The sequence below is a fragment of the Zonotrichia leucophrys genome, chromosome 14, assembly GCF_028769735.1.
Source record: "Zonotrichia leucophrys gambelii isolate GWCS_2022_RI chromosome 14, RI_Zleu_2.0, whole genome shotgun sequence".
Taxonomy (NCBI): domain Eukaryota; kingdom Metazoa; phylum Chordata; class Aves; order Passeriformes; family Passerellidae; genus Zonotrichia; species Zonotrichia leucophrys.
The window spans coordinates 343,343-359,832 of record NC_088184.1 but is presented as its reverse complement, the minus strand read 5'-3'; the positions used below and the strand labels follow the sequence as shown (position 1 = coordinate 359,832).

Genomic DNA, 16,490 nt, shown 5'->3' with positions numbered 1-16,490 from the left:
TGTCTGTTGTATGATATTCCCAGTTGATGTCTGGAAACTTAAAATCACTCTTAAGGCCCAGGGGAGCTGATCTAGAGATATCCCTTAATTCCTTGTACTATAATTCATCACTATCATTGTCCTAGCCAGGTGGTCAATAGTAGACCTTCACTGTTGGATATATATGAAATTTATATATATTTAAACACACACACTCACACACCCTATTTTAAAAATAGCTTTTTACCTGTACATGCAGATTATGCCTTAACACCTCATTCAGAACTGCCAAGCCTTGATATCTTCATTTCAACCATCTCCCTGATTACACAGATGGAAATATAAGGATCTTTGCAGTGTATCCCAAAGACTAATAAATTATTTAAAAAGTAAAAATTAAGAATCCTCTCTACAATGCTTCTGTAAACCAGTAAGACCCAAGCATTAAAATCCACAGGATGTTTTTTAGGACAATACAGAGGGACTAGGGGAAAAAGAAATTCAGGGTGTTATCGGTGTGTTTTAGCAATGATTATTATTTTAGGATCTTGAAAAACTATTTATGCTTCTGTTTCACTCTGTGTCACACAAAAAACAAACATCAATCCTGCCCCAAACAACTCTGGCTATGAATTAGGTAGAATCTTCAGTGAAGCGAATTCCAGCACCACCAGTGGGCCAGTTTGGGAAATTAGCTGCTGGTTCCATACACTGAAGCAATACTTATGGGATGCTGTGCAACTAAAGGAAGGCATCAATACATATCCTGAAGAAAATCCTTTCTTAATCAGACCACAAGAAAGGCAGTTACAACAAGGGACTGCTGGGAGAAGGGACTGCTGTCTAAGAATTGTTTTCTGTGGACTGACAAACTTTATACTTCTGCTATATATAGTCAGGATTTTCTTTTTCCTGATTTTATATTATTGTAACTTTCTGCTGCCTCTGTTTTCCTAGTGCAGTTTGACATGATGCGCGCCTGCAACCTCATTGCCACGGTGGCTCTGACTGCCGGCCAGCTCCTCTTCGTGCTGGGGCTGATGGAGCTCCCCATCATCTCCCAGGATACCCAGTGGTGGGAGGAGGCCATTGCTGCTGTGTTCCAACTTGCCAGTAAGTCCACTTCTCACTACTGATGGAAAAGAGCTCAGTCTCTCCTAAACCCAGGTGGAAAAGTGTTTCTTTTACTTTATAAATCTTTCAAGTGACAAAGAATAACAAAAAGGCTTATATCTAAAAGCAAGTTCATTGTCTCCAACAAGCTCTCCCCATGAGATTCTGCAGTACCTGAACAGAAGCTTTTAACTGGGATGTATCATAATGAGCTTCTGGCAACCAAAAAAACCCTAAGCCTTTATTATTTCCTATGAAACCAGGAAGGCAAACATAAGAGACAAACTGGATACACAGTAATCCCACAATTTAGGAGGGCAAAATATACTCAAGGAACTCAAGAAGGCAGAGCGGAAGGTCTGAGCAAATTTTTGAAGCCTTGTTGAAACATGATTATTTTATTTTAGCTAACTGAATTTTACTCAATGACCACCAGCTGGATTTTGACAAACATACATCTGCAATCCAGCAAAGAAAGCCAAAGTCAATTCATACCACTGAACTGCTATAAATAAAATTCCCACAGCAGTTCTCATGGACTGTATACAGAACTGCATGAGGAAAGGAGGAAATGGGTTTATCACAATTCCATTTTGATAGCAGTGGCAACAAAGTGTAAACATTCTGCAATAACACCTTTCATTATTACATAAAGTAACTTCAGCATTCGCTACAGTAAGAATCCACTCCTAGACGATATCCATGCAGGAAACTTATCATTAATGGAGTAACAATCAAGCTGATTACAAGATCAGATTAAAAATACAATGTTTATATATATATATACACACACACACACACAATATATATATTCTTAATGTAAAGAATGTAGGGTTATAATGAAGCAACACCACTTTATTTAAAGTTTTAATTTTGACTTTAACAACTCAAAGTATTAAGAATGGCATAAAACTACAGAGACCTCCGGTTTTCAAAAAGACAAGATCAGAATCTGGCCTAGGTGATTTAAGCACAGTCTCATGGCAATAAAATAGTTAGGTTTTTTTTAGGTATACTAAGGATGAGGAACCTGAAATCCAGATGGGAGGAGGAGATTGCAGAGGTTCTGTAACCTTCAAAGCACCTGATCCATCTTCCAGGTGCAGCAAGTGCCTCAAGCACGACACAGTGCTTCCAAAAGACAGATATAAACCTTGCCACAAAAGCCCTCCCTACAGCCCCTTTGTGTCTGTGTAACTGTGGATACCTTCTGGATAGTTCTCCCTGACTTTCAGCGTGATGCCTGCTGTACTCTCCCATACTCTCCAAACTTGATCTGTTTTTCTAGAGCGGAAATGCATTCTGGCCCTGTTTGGATGTGTTGTTTCATTGACAAACAGCACAGGGGACAGCCATGGGTCTTTCTTCTACCATGGCTGCTAATTTTAGACTGAGCTCTTTTTTTTGCCTTTTTTTTTTTTCCTGTGCTGGAGTCTGTTTTAAACACAGTCAGAGAGAGACTGAAGGGCGCCAGGATATCCCGACACAGGAGGAGGAAATGCCTGCTATTACCTGTTATGCAAGCTGAACCTTGAAATCCCTAGTGCTGGGAGGGGACATGGGAGAAAAGCCACAGTCAGAATGATTAACAAAACACTAATGAGAATGGCTGGAGAAGCTTTTGGATCAAGGAGCCTATGTCAATCTGCCTGCCTGTGTTCAAAAGACGTGAAGGGATGGAGCTGCAGCCTGTGATGATATGAGGACAGACATTGTGCTGTGTGAATCTGCAGAAATAACACAGTGATTATCCCTGCCCCATTCCCCAGCGTCCTCTGCAGTTATGCCACACTCTCCTTTACCATCATCAGATGGTTTTCTGCCTTGAAGTCATGATATTAATTTTACATCTCATTATCTCATTGTAACTTTCTGTTTAAACAAGTTCCTTCCTGATATCCAGAACAATCACCTGAAGTCTTCTAGAATGCATACTTTTGAAAAGAGTGGGAAGAAGCCATATCTGCATTAACCCAATATAAAAGAAGACTTTTTGGAGACCTCCTTAGTTTTCCAGAAAAGGGTTACATCAGCTGCTGATTCCTTGGGAATTTGCACTCACTAAACAGGAGTTTGCACTCACTAAACTCCCTGGACTGGGCTCAGGGGATAGCATTTTAGACATTATAGATTATGTGTCCTTGAAATCAGACAAAACTCATGTGCAGTGAGAAAGCCCAGCAAATCCACTGCTCTGGTGAAGGGCTGCTGCTGCATCTGGAGACTGAGAGTTCCACACTGAAGGGGAAGACAGTGGCCACCACACGTCATATGAGCCACAGGTGATTGTCAGGCTCTGAGTCTCCACTCTGAGACAGTAACCTCTCAGTCATTTTCAAAGAAAAGGAGCAATATGGAGCAAAAACCTCAGAACAGTAAATATGACACTTGTATTTAAAAGCATTTGTCCCATGCAAACAATCCAAGAGAAACCTCTGCAAGGCTCTCTCCTGCTTCATTTGAGGAGTTAAAGCCAAGGTACTTTAGGTCAGACAGATCATTTGTGTGAGAAGGGCAGGTAATGTTTAAGAATGAACAAACTTAGATCTTATTAAACATTTCTGTAGCACTGGCTGTGAAACTTCTGTTTATATAATCACTTTCAAATGAAAGAACACAAGCACCAACCTTCTGTTTTTTCCTTTTCAAAACCCAAATAATCTGAAGAATTGTTCTGCAGTTCCTCATCCTTTCAGTAATTTCAAAAATTATCTTGAATCATATTCCCTCTAATTCCAATTTCTCCTTGATCTCTACCTTTCATCCTGGAATATGCCAACAAGTGCTGAAGAGAACCACAGTGGTCACTGGTAGACTGAAATCTTGTGTTATGGGGAAAGTTTCAACCCACAATTTTCTTGTTTTTACTCAACTGAAACTGTGTGGATTTCATTACAGTTTCCCATGGCCTGAACAAAAGTCCTTGCTGGCTTGGAAAACTAGGAGTGCTAGGTATTATCTCCAAAGTCTATCACAAGCTCAAATCAATGATCTAAAATCCACTAGAGCTTGCAGTGGCTCCAGACTCCAGCACTTCCTCACTTCTGCCACCTGCACAAGCATTTGACAGTCATTCCAAAAGGATGGACCTCTGACACAAAACCAAGCCCCGGGAAGCAAAGAAGAGAGGAAACAGCAATGCTGTCTGAGACAGCAATGGGATTCACACAGCTCCAAAGCTCCAGAGCCTCACACCTCCCTGTTAACAGGGAAGTGATCTGTTTGCTTTGGAAAAGGCTCCTAGTGAAAATGGAACCAGCGTTTTACATGGAATTTTGTGTCAACGCTCAGAAATTTTCCTCTAGAGGGTTTTGGGGTTTCTGGTTTTTTCCAAGGACCTGTTACTCCATGTGTTGAATATAGGATGGATAACAGCCAACAGAAGGGCTGTTGGAAAGGAAAATCCATACTAACAGCACAGGGAAGAAAATGCACTTCAGAGGATATTGAATTACTACAAACATTAACCTCCCAGACAGGATCAGGCCTTAAGGGGCTCCAGCCAAGTCTTGATCTTGTCCAGTGATGATTATCACAGACTTTAGAGAGAAATATTAGAAACTTAATAGGAAAAATCTGGGATAGAATATAATTTACATTACATCTCATCCTGGTTTCTGAATGTCCAAGACTGCAATAAGCCTGAATCATGATTAATATTTTGCCAGTCTGTTTTCAGCATTAAATAACTTTAATACATAACATCCTGAAGATTAAAAAGTTTCATGTTCCCACTGAGCCTGTCATTTACAGCCAAATAAATTAGTCTCATCTTTCCCGAATTTCAAGCATTGCATTCCAGCTTTGCCCAACATGTTTTTCAGATGAAAGTGTTTCACTCCAGACCCCTAATGCAATCATGGAAAAGCTGAGCTCAGGTATACTCTAATTTCTGTGCTCTTAAAATTAAATCAGACAATTTTTGAATAATCTTCTCCAACCACTTTAGATTAGCTGATATCCAGAAAATGTCTATGTAGAAAAGAACAGCACAGCAGCCACTGGAAAACATGGCTGAAGATATTGTTGATAGCAGTGTGATCCTGAGTTCTGCATTACTTCCTTCCACCTTTTTGCTTCATGATACCCTCAAGCCAGATCTGTTCTAAGATGAACTCTATGGAACTGTAAACCTAACACTTCCTGAAAAGGAAGCAAGTAAATGAAATGCTCTAAGTAACCTAAAAATCTAAAAATCATAGCAAACATAGAGAATCTGACTGCTTGATTTGTGCTAAATGTTTTCATTATTTGTCAATTTTATTTTGCCCTCAGTGCCAAACTTCCCCATTCTTTATGCAGACCATGAATATCACAATAAAGTGATTTTGTTTTTGCACATTTGCAAAAGGAAGCACATTTGCAAAGATCTAAAATCTGGATGTCTATATTATTTATTTTGTTGGAAATAGTTCCCAGGAGCAGCTGAACCAGCAAACTGGGAAGGATGGTAGCTCACAAGAAGTGTGGTGAACTCCTCATCTGGTACAGCTGCAGCAGGAAGATCTGCCTGTATTCTTTAAGGCTAAACTCTGATAAGAGCAGCAGGCAGGTTCTTGTAGCATCTCAATGTCAAGGGCACACATATTCTGATCCGAAATACGGTAAAAAAATTTATTAACAGATATAGTTTGGATATTAACAAATATAATTTGGATATGCAAGCATAAGGAACGTGTACTGCAGAGGAAAGTGTGTGAGATGGGAAGTATCTCAACACAAATATTCACTTCATTGCTTATGAACATGCACATTATATATATATGGAGGTGTCTCCTAAAACTGTTTCAAACCCAGTTGCCTTGCTGGATCCAATTACACAGCTCTTACCCTCTGATGTATCCAGAGAAGAACAGAGCACTTGAACAATAAAAGCAGAAGATGACACTGAAATGTCCAAAAATATCACCTGTCAATAACTACTTCTCTCTGCACAGCTATTTTTGCTCAGGCTGACCCCACCTGCAGCTCTGGGATCCTCAGCATGAGACAGACAAACACCTGTTATTATGGAGTGGGCCTAGAGGAGGCCATGGAGATGCTCCAAGGGTTGGAGCCCCTCTGCTCTGGAGCCAGGCTGGGAGAGCTGGGGGTGCTCACCTGGAGAGGAGAAGGCTCTGGGGAAAACATATTGTGGCTTTTCAGTACATAAAGGGTGCTTAACAAAAGACAGAAAGTGACTTTTTTCATGGACAGACAGCAATGACAAGGGGAATGGATTTAAGCTGGAAAGGGGAAGATTTAGATTAAATGCTAGGAAGAAAGTCTTCCCTGTGAGGGTGGAGAGGCCCTGGTACACGGTGCCCAGAGAAGCTGTGGCTGCCCCTGGCTCCCTGGAAGTGTCCAAGGCCAGGCTGAGTGGGGCTTGGAGCTACTTGGGATAGTGGAAGGTGTTCCTGCCTTCTGGCAAGAGGATTGGAAAGAGATGGTTTTAAAAGATTCCTTTCAACCCAAAACATTCCATGGTTCTGATTCCAGACAGGAGCCCATAGCTGTGCCTGATATGAGGCCTACTACATTAAAGCAGAGCTTCAATTTGCTCCAGCTGCCTCAGAACCCAAGAGGCCGAGCAATGCTAACAGTTGATATCAAGTGTGAGAGTCTGCATATTCCTACTTATTTAAACAGCTGCCCAAGAGGAATTCTGCCTAGTTCACTGGGAATACTTTTCCCCATTCCATTCAAAGACTGGCATAATTTCTAAGGAAACCTCCAAAAAGTAACAAACAAAAGCAATTCACTGTTAATAGACCTAAACTGGTTAAAGATTTCCAACATAAGGTAGGATTCACTGCCTTACACTGACTACATCTCCCATCAGGTTAAAGACAAGTGCTGACAAGCTCAAAGAACACAAGTGGAAAGCCCTTGTAATTCAGAAAAGTGAGCAACAAAAGGGTCTTATCGCCCCTGAGAAGCTGTGCTACTCACATGTTTAATTCTAAGATGTTACATGCTACCAAAATCTTTGGAAGGAAATTTTAAATTAGAACTAAACAAAACAAAAAACAAACAAACAAAAAACCCCAATCTCAAACAAATTATTGTACTTAATGTACAACTGAAACCTCAAAGGTCACTTGACTCTAATAGTCACACTCTAATTCCCTGTGGCATTAGAAACCAAAGCATCATCCAGCCTGGTGCTGCAATGAAGAGCACATGACTGTTTCAGATGCCCCATATTTGCCTTCAACTATAAAAACTTCTTTTGTGCCAAGCTGATACAAGAAAAGGTATTTATAAATAATTTGCATAAGTCCTATAGGAATCACTTTGTGAACCTGTCTCATGCTGATAAATCCAGCTGAGCTCCTACAAATAGCCCATTGAGGCACATGACTCATCACAGCTAAAAGAGTCGCTGTGAAACTTGGTGGGGTACACAGAAAAGGAGTGAAATATTTCCTTTCTGTGTTTGCAGTTCTGCACAAACGTAGGCAGTGTATTCTCAACACTCTGGCTGCTCTATTTTCCTCCTTCTCCCTTTTCTTGACAGCAAAAGTCATCCTCCAGGACAAGCTGTAAAGAGGAGGATTATAAGTCCCAATATAGACTTTCTGGTAAACTAGAAAAAACAATGTGTATTTCTTCAAATGCACTATCAGTATACTAATAAAAAGGAAGAGTAAGAATCCAGGGGTGTCAGAAAAAAAACCCCGACAAACTATCACAGAAATAAAAAAGTGACTATTAGAGTTCTGCCTCAGTCAAACAGGAAATCCAGCATACAGTTCTGAAATGTAAGTTCAAAAAGTAACATTCTCCCAACCCACCCCCACTACCAGTCAATACTGTTCCAACCAAAAGTCTTCTGAGTGGCTTCGTTATCTGTTTCCTTCCCCAGCGGAAAAGCCACCCCCCTCCCAGCTTGTTTTGCTGCAGATGGGAAACAACTAGAGATAAACAGCAGTTCAATGGGAAAAAAAGCACTTCAATCCCATCAGGATTTTAAGTGAAGTTGTGGCCTCTGCGCAGTCTTGTGACAATATACAATAAAATTATCTGAAATTGATTTATGGATTTAAATTAATTCAGGGAAATTGAGCCATGCATCTCAAAGTCCTGTCATCACTACAAAACAGACAAGAAACAAAATCAGATTAAAATGTTCAATATTTTCATAAATAAATTTAAAGAAATATATCCCTTCTACAGCCCTTGTCAACCTGTATTTCACACTGTTAGCTCAGGAATGCTGATGGAAAAGAGAGCAATTTTCTGGTTATTTTGAGTAGAGCTGTTTATGGGAAATAGTCTGAGAAGCCAGCTGTTTTCCTCTAGGTGTTTTATTGGAATACCGAAACTGAATTCAGATATTGTTACAAATATCTATCTAAATGGGAAAATCACCACAGTAAGCTTTGGAGACTATTCTTACAAAAAGGTTAATTTTTATAGCCATACTTCTAACTATTATATGGAACAAATATGTGAACTGCATATTTTTGCCCAGTCATTTAGAGGACAGAGTAAATATTCCACCCCAGTTCTTGGCAGTGTATAAGAAGACAACAAGACTCTTCTAAGGGCAAGGAAAACATATGTAGCACATTGGAACACTTTGCTTCAAAAAGTCCAGGTTTGATTAAGCTGTTACAGACAAAATCCATTCAAGCAAACCTTGGGGTTTTCACACATCATCATCTTCACAAAAGCAGCATTCATCAAAATTTGAAATGCACCATCCTATGCAAACTCAGTTTTTTGGATTATTACAATTTCTCAGCCTTTGCTCTGGAGTTCCTACATTTATAATTTACACGTCAAGCCACGCTAATATGAAATAAGAATGCTGGAAAATAACTTTCTCAGTTACATTTCTATTCTGTGACTCTTGCAGAACTGTAAAATTAATTGTATAAACTCTGCAGTAATGTGCTTCCACCTCTGTTGCCTCTGTGATGTGTTTGTCTGTTCTTATGTCAGTTCCTCTCTAAACTACAGCAAAGGGTCTGAAGCAGAATGCACATTTTCACTCAAGAGCTCTGGCAACTGGCTCCTGTGATCTGTCAGTTCAAGGAGCTCCCAAACCCAGTCCCTCCATCTCACTCAGCCATTGGCACAGAACTGGGAAAGGAGATAAAGCCTCTTGCATGACTGGCTGCTCCTCTGAGCAGGGATCAGGCAAAGGGCTTGCGAAGGAAAATAGTCCTCCTAGCAAAAATAGTTTTATCTGGGGACCTGGAAGGAAGCCTTAGTGCTGTTCCCTGGTAGATAACTGCCCCATCAGATAGAACATGGAGATGTGAGGCCATTTAGGACAGTAATTTGCCATAAGTAATACAAAAGCAAGAAAGACAAAGTGAAATAATTTCATTAAAAGCTGGGTATTTGGAAAAACTTTTAAATATTGGAAATATTCCTACAGTGGGAATTAAGCTGCAAGACACAACATAGCATTAGGTTTACTCTGTGTAATTGGTATTCCTGAACCCATGTCCCTCTGCCAAGAGAGCCTCAAAAAAAATACTGCAAGATAGTGGGTAGTAGGCACTTATTAATATTTATAACTGTCCCTTAGAGGCACCTGTGAGTGGTCACTAGTCCTAAGAGCTCCTGCTCAAAATTCCACCTGCTTAAGGTTTTATGATTTTCTTGACACTTAAAAAAAAAAAAAATTAACACTTTATGGATTCCCTGTGAAAGTGTACATGAATTTAAAATAAGTTCTGAAAGGAAAACTTAAAGGAAAACTGATTACATAAAGCCTTCTCATGTGCCAAACTAAGTAAGATGGGTTTCTTGATTTATATCAACACCCTCCTTCCTGCCAGTTTTAAACCACAAGGAGATGAAGCTGGTCAACTCAGCTGCAGGAGGTGCAAGCATTGCCTTTCCTCTTGATTTCCCACCTTCATAAGAAAATGGCTATCTATCATCCATTAAACAGTGGATTGGAGAGCAGTATCAGTGTCTGTCATCCTTATAAGACCTAAAGGAAGATGTAGACATCCAAATTCTTTATCAGCATATCACAGCTAGCATGCTCTGCTCCCAATACTCTGAAATACAAAATAAACACAGGAAGTTGTATCATCCTGGTTCCACAGATGGGGAACCAAGCCATCTCAGAGGAAAGTTTAAAAAAATCTGATGTCACTCACAACACAGAACCTAATCTCCCACTCTCTTCTCTACCATGTGCCTCAGGACAAACTGAATTTGGAGACTGACGCTGGAAACGAAGGGAAAATATTTTATTTGCACCGGCAAACCATTTTGTATGGATCGGTGATTTCTGCAACTCAGTGCACTTCACATGGCCATATCCTCTCCAAATAAAACTTGTTTCTTTATAACTAAGCTGAACCACAAAATAATTACCAGATTTACTGAAAAAACCAAGAAGTGACTGTGTCCTTACAACTGTATCAACAACCTAAAATCCATCCACAGTACATTAGGCTTTTTTAACATCAGAGTGGGGAAAGAGCAGTAAAGAGCTACTCCTCCCATAAGAACCTATTTCTCCTTATTTGTCCTCAAAGAGAGAAGTGCTTCACTCCAAACCCTCTCTGGACATGCCAGCACCTGTTACAAAGCACCTTCTAGGTAGACACAATAGAACCAAGGATGCCAGACAGCTCCTGAAGGAATATTCATTCAGTGTTTGTATTAGGAGGAGGCGGATTCAGCCTTCATTTTACTGACTCTCAGAATAGTAAAAGTGTCACACCTTTAGGTAATGATTGATTTTTTCCCTCCTACTTGTACGTCATTTCCCTCTTCTGTGTTTTTTATCTGTATGCAACTTGTGTCTTTTCCATCTTCACTGCATTACTAGCACTCCTTGAAGAAAAAAGCTTGATCCAATGCACACTCAGGATGTGCTCTTTCATGGAAAATCAAGGGCCAGGCCAGGGGTCACACGATTGCCATGTATCCACGGGGACAGTGTTTGCAGGCACAGGCACTGTGGCTAACTGAGAAAAAAGCAAGCAGCAACTGGGACTTGCTCTTGACTTCTCCTTGCCCATGAACTTTGGAAGATGGTGTCCAGATATGTTCTGGCAGTTCATGGATATTTATTTATTCCAGTCTTCCTTCATGAAGGGGTCATTTTGGCAGTGACATTCCTTTGTTATGGTGGCAGTTAAGGAAGTGTGTAGGATAACAAAGAGAATTTTTTTTTTGGTTAGTGAGGCATATTTGCCTCTTTTTGTTTGTTTCAATCTGATTACATCCATGAATTTCTTTTAAAAACCTGAACAGTAGTTTTGTTTGACAGTAGGTACAGGAAGAGAGACTAGGCTGGAGCCCCTCTGCTCCAGAGCCAGGCTGGGAGAGCTGTGAGTGTTGAGCCTCAAGAAGAGGAGAAGGCTCCAGGGAGACCACAGAGCCTCTTCCAGTGCCTAAAGGGGCTCCAGGAGAGCTGGAGAGGGACTGGGGACAAGGGATGGAGGGACAGGACAAGGGAATGGCTTCAAACTGTCAGAGAGCAGGTTTAGATGAAAAATTAGAAGAAAGTCTTCCCTGTGAGGGTGGGCAGGCTTTGGCACAGGGTGCCCAGAGATGTGGCTGTCCCATCCCTGGCTGAGTCCAAGGGCAGGTTGGACAGGCCTTGGGAAAACTTGGGATAGTAGGAGATGTCCCTGTCCATGGCAGAGGGTGAAATGCAATGAGTTTTAAGGTTCCTTCCAACCCAAATCATCTTGGGATTGTATGGTTCTCTGATAATACAATAAACAGAGGGCAGAAAAGTAATCAGGTGGTTATCAATGCATTCTTCAAGGAATGGGCAGGTGTAACATAAAAAACGAGGTGTAAAGGGATGCATATTGCCCCTTGATCTAACATGGGTCTCCTGCAAAACTAGAACAGTTACCCAACCTCACTTCTGAAAAAACATTACTATTATTCATCAGTAATGTAACCACCAAAGAGATTGAGATTTTTTTCCTTTAGTTTTTTTTTTTTTGCAAATCGCTTTGTGACATCTGAATGGAAATGCTAGACAAGTGCACTGCTATTACTCTATTACCTACCTTTTAGGGAACTTAGTACTGTGTCTAAAGTTATGAGGACAATAGAAACTTTGCATTCAAGAGCTTCTGGAGGCATCACATTACTACTGCCTCATAATACCTTTTTCCAGCAGGAAAAAGTAGGACCACAAAGTTCCATTTATTTCACCTTCCCTGTTTTTAAGTTTCTATACAATGCTTTTTATTATTTCTGTAAGATATTTAGCTATTCATCATCTTGGCAGTTTACATAGTTGCCTGCTTTAATAAACATTTTAAATTTCAGAATAAGAGTATAAACTGTGAAAAAAAATCTTTTGAAATTATTATTATTATCATCATTAATACAGCTGTTTTCTCTTTTGGCAATGGGAGGAAGAAAAAGGACATCTGTGTAAGTGATTCAAATGATTGGGAGAAAAAACCCAAGGTGAAATACAGGTCAGTGGGTGTAGGAAATTTTAATTAGAGTGAACAGATTAAAACTTAATACTGAGCCTCTGTTTAAGGCACTCTCTTTGAATGTATCACGAGGCCCAAATATGCCTTCAAAAACACATCCAGCACATCATAATAGGGATGGAAAGGCTCTACGGACTTATAAGTGAGTCGGTAAATGTTGAGATTCTGTGGCATTTTGCCACTACAGAAATTCAAGAGAATAGTCCATTCAAAGTAACTCTGCCATTCTGTCTGCAGGTTTTGTTCTGGTTATCGGACTGGTGACGTTCTACCGCATCGGGCCCTACACCAACCTCTCGTGGTCCTGCTACCTGAACATCGGAGCCTGCCTCTTGGCCACGCTGGCAGCTGCCATTCTCATCTGGAACATCCTGCACCGGCGCGAGGACTGCATGGCGCCCCGCGTCATCGTCATCAGCCGCACCCTGAGCGCTCGCTTTCGCCACGGCTTGGAAAATGACTATGTCGAGTCCCCGTGCTGAAAGAGCACACTTGAAAGGTGAAAGATCTCCAAGGAGATCTGCATTGGAGTTATTTTCTATAAATATATGCTGTAATTTAAGGGTTGAAAGACATCACAATGTTCACTTGTGTGGGCAGAGGGCCTCAATCATTATTCAGATGGGCTCCATCTATATACATATGTATAAAACACATAATTTTATATATATATATAAATATATAAATATATAAAATATTATATTGCACTCTCCTTCTGCTGTACAGCACAGAATTGTTGGGTTGGCTGCATGGCAGCAGGGTCAGCCGGAAAAGATACCAATTGTGTGCAATGACAATACAGGAAAGAGGGAACCAAACACATTTTCTCTGTCTGCATCAAGTTCTTCTGCTCCTTAAAAATAAAACAAAAAGCTATAGGAGACCAATGACAATAGCCTGGGAGTTAACAGGCAATCTGCAAAAGCAGAAAACTCACTATAGATTAAGTGATGGGTTTAAAAGCTGTCTAAATTTCATGACTTCTAGTCCTTCCATTCACCTCTCTACAAGGAACGGATTCTCATTAGCTGCAACACCTGCTCCCAGTCCCAGAACAGACCAAGAGAGTAAAAAGCACAAGCAACTCTAACTATTCTCATGTAAGGAAAGGGATTGCAGAAGAATTAAGTTGCATTTTTTTCAGACATTTCTTTTGAATCCTGAGACACAGGTTTGCTAGTGTCCTATGCATAGCCAGACATTAAAAATGAGAAGGGTACACAGCTAGAACAGGTCACACATGCTGCTGAAAAAATGTTTCAATATTACATTGAGGGAAAATATCCACAGGAGGCTACCAGAACTCCCTAAGAATCAGATGTGATTAAAATACATTGTTGGGAATAATTACAAGAAAGAAATATTCCAGCCCAAATTGGTTTATTTTCTCTCCACCTAGTTATAACATTTGCTGTAGCATTAGAATGCTATGACAGGACACCAGCTCTGCCCAGCAATGCTCAGAGCCACATAACACAGGGAATATTGGAGAATAGAGCTGCCACTCAAGCACCCAGGCTGGAGAATAAGACAAATATACAGGACTTCAGGACTTTGAGATTTAAAAACAACCTACCTGATAACTTAATATGATAATGAAGTGAAAAATTAATGCCTTTAGAATTAGGTATAGTGTTTATAAGCCTTACCCAGAGAAGCACATGGCCTCACAAAAGTCATATGCATATAATTTTCAGAAAGACAGCACGTCAAAAACTATTATGCAGGAATATGTGGGATACAGGAACCTGAGGCAGTGACAGGTGTGTAAGTACTCTCAGAATGCTGCTCTAAGCAAAATTAGTGATAGGTTTGAGGGACCATGAGCTGTGAGTGTTAGAAATTCCTTAGGACTATTGAGTTGCTCCCAGCTGAGTACACTGCTTTGCTCCTTTATCACTATTTCTACACTTTGTTAAAATGTGATCATCAAGCTGGCTCTTGAGTTCTGTTCTGCACTCAGTTTGGATGTGATAAGAAACTCAACCCCAGCTGCTGCTTTGCACTACATTCCAAATGAGCAACACTCCACAGAGACTGATGCTCTTGAACAACTGCACTGCTCTAGACTGTCAGGGGAAATACCATAAAGCTGACAAAGAGTTTCTTCTAGCAGTAGGTTTGTAAAAACCAACTAAGATTAGTATTCATCTGCCTGCATTAATTTTCTGGAAAAAAAAGGAATTCCAGAAATAATATGTTATGATTAAATGCAGTGTTTTTTTAAATAAAATATTGGAGTATTTAAGAGACATTATATTATTTCCTCTAATATTGCAGTATCCATATTATAATAATGTACATGTGAATTTAAAAATCAGCTATGGGGTTGGTAAATCTGTAACACTCAGTATTGGTGTGATTATTTTAGATGTATAAATAAAATTGTGAAGGTTCATTTTCTTCTAGTGATGACATTTTTGCTATTCAGACACAGCATAAGGTTGCAGGTTATCAGTAATTCTTTCTCTTTTAGCAAAAAATAATCCACAGTGTATTATAGACAAAGAATGAGCAGAGAATGCTTAGAATATCTGTGAGATAAAGATGTTTCATCTGGTTAAAAATGAAAGGGAGAATGAAATCAGAGAGGGAAAAGGTAAGGAGAATCTAGGAAGATTTACACTTCATACAAACTTTTAACAAAAATAAACTGCACCCATGAAGAAATAGATGCAAATAGTTCTGATACCTTTTTATCAGCTTGATGGATTTGAAGGCCTCGTCCATGTCTCCAGCAGTGAGATAGTAGCTGAAGTTCAGCATGGCATCCTGGGTGGTCTTATCACAGTCTCCCAGCCCAGTGAAATCTCTCATGGGTCTTCTTGCAGCCATCTGAGAGACTGTTCCTGAGCCAGACTCTGATGCTCCCTTCTCAGCTTCTCCCAGCTAAAAGGAGAAGGTGCTCACATATGTATCAAGCAGGTTGAAACTTACTCCTTTGTACATGGAATTAATTACATTATTCCCACTGCAGTCTAAGTTTTTTATATCTGCAGGACCATAATCAGTAGCATCAATAGTTGTGAAGTTTCAGAGCTTTCTAGAAAATGCCACAAAATATGGAATATCATCGAATATCAGTATCAATCTTTATGCAGAAAACCAATAAAGTCTCAATCCTCAATGTCAAATGATCTGTCTGGAGTGTAACAAGGAAACTTTCCCAAGCCAGGCACAGAGGAAGATCATCTGAGTCATGAAGGATGCCAAAGTCCATGAACACTCTACCCTAATCGGATAGTTACCTAAGATAACTAAATTTTAAGGCATACAGAAGCTAATAAAAGTTGTATTATATTATAATACAATGGAAGTCCTGGGTAAAGTAGAAGACAGAAATTAAAAGTGCAAATCTGTTTGACTAGAACTTGAGGAATTTCTGGAACCAGGACAGTAAAGACATTATGGTGAATAAGGAGAAACCCTGGAATGAAACCTGGTCAACAAGGCTTGTTGTATTAACTTGATTTACTGTATTTACAGCAGACTCTGCTCTTTTACTAAATTAGGTTTCCAAATGAATACAAGTTATGTAAAAAGTGACATCATCAGAAAGAGACAACAGCCTACCAAGAAAATGGAAGCAAGAGAGGAGCAGAGGATGAAGGAAGATCACCAAAGCAGTGCAGATACTTACAGGTTTATAGATACATCCCCTTCGAAAACACAACTAATGGCAGCAACAATCCATACAAAGTCAAAAAAAAAAGAAACAATATCAAAGTAAAATAGCATGAGACATGATGGAGAAATGTTAAAAGGAAAGATTGGAAAATGCAGCATATCACATCTGATCTTTCAATTTAAAGGAAAAAGGAAAGTAAAACACAGTATAACACTAAAAGCTTAATCTGCACAGGAAGACTGACAACAGACAGTGCTTTGAAGAAAATGAATTGCAAAGTGCTGTTCTGAATCTGAACATAATAAGTAGATACATTCTCCCTGTCTAACAGTGCTCCCAAA

The 16,490-nt window shown here is 39.8% G+C and overlaps 2 protein-coding genes across 4 annotated transcripts in view; one reads left to right on the top strand and one right to left on the bottom strand.

Annotated features, from left to right (window-relative positions):
* TMEM204 (transmembrane protein 204) overlaps window positions 1-14,931 on the top strand; it is a 28,349-nt gene extending 13,418 nt beyond the window's left edge. The window contains exons 3-4 of the mRNA XM_064726100.1: window positions 937-1,092; window positions 12,759-14,931. Coding sequence (XP_064582170.1) covers window positions 937-1,092; window positions 12,759-13,003 — 401 coding nt within the window. The 3' untranslated portion in view covers window positions 13,004-14,931. The remainder of the gene's footprint in view (window positions 1-936; window positions 1,093-12,758) is intronic.
* IFT140 (intraflagellar transport 140) overlaps window positions 1-16,490 on the bottom strand; it is an 83,880-nt gene that overhangs the window by 28,507 nt on the left and 38,883 nt on the right. For all 3 annotated transcript variants that reach the window (XM_064726092.1, XM_064726093.1, XM_064726094.1), the window contains one exon: window positions 15,214-15,410. In XM_064726092.1, coding sequence (XP_064582162.1) covers window positions 15,214-15,410 — 197 coding nt within the window. The remainder of the gene's footprint in view (window positions 1-15,213; window positions 15,411-16,490) is intronic.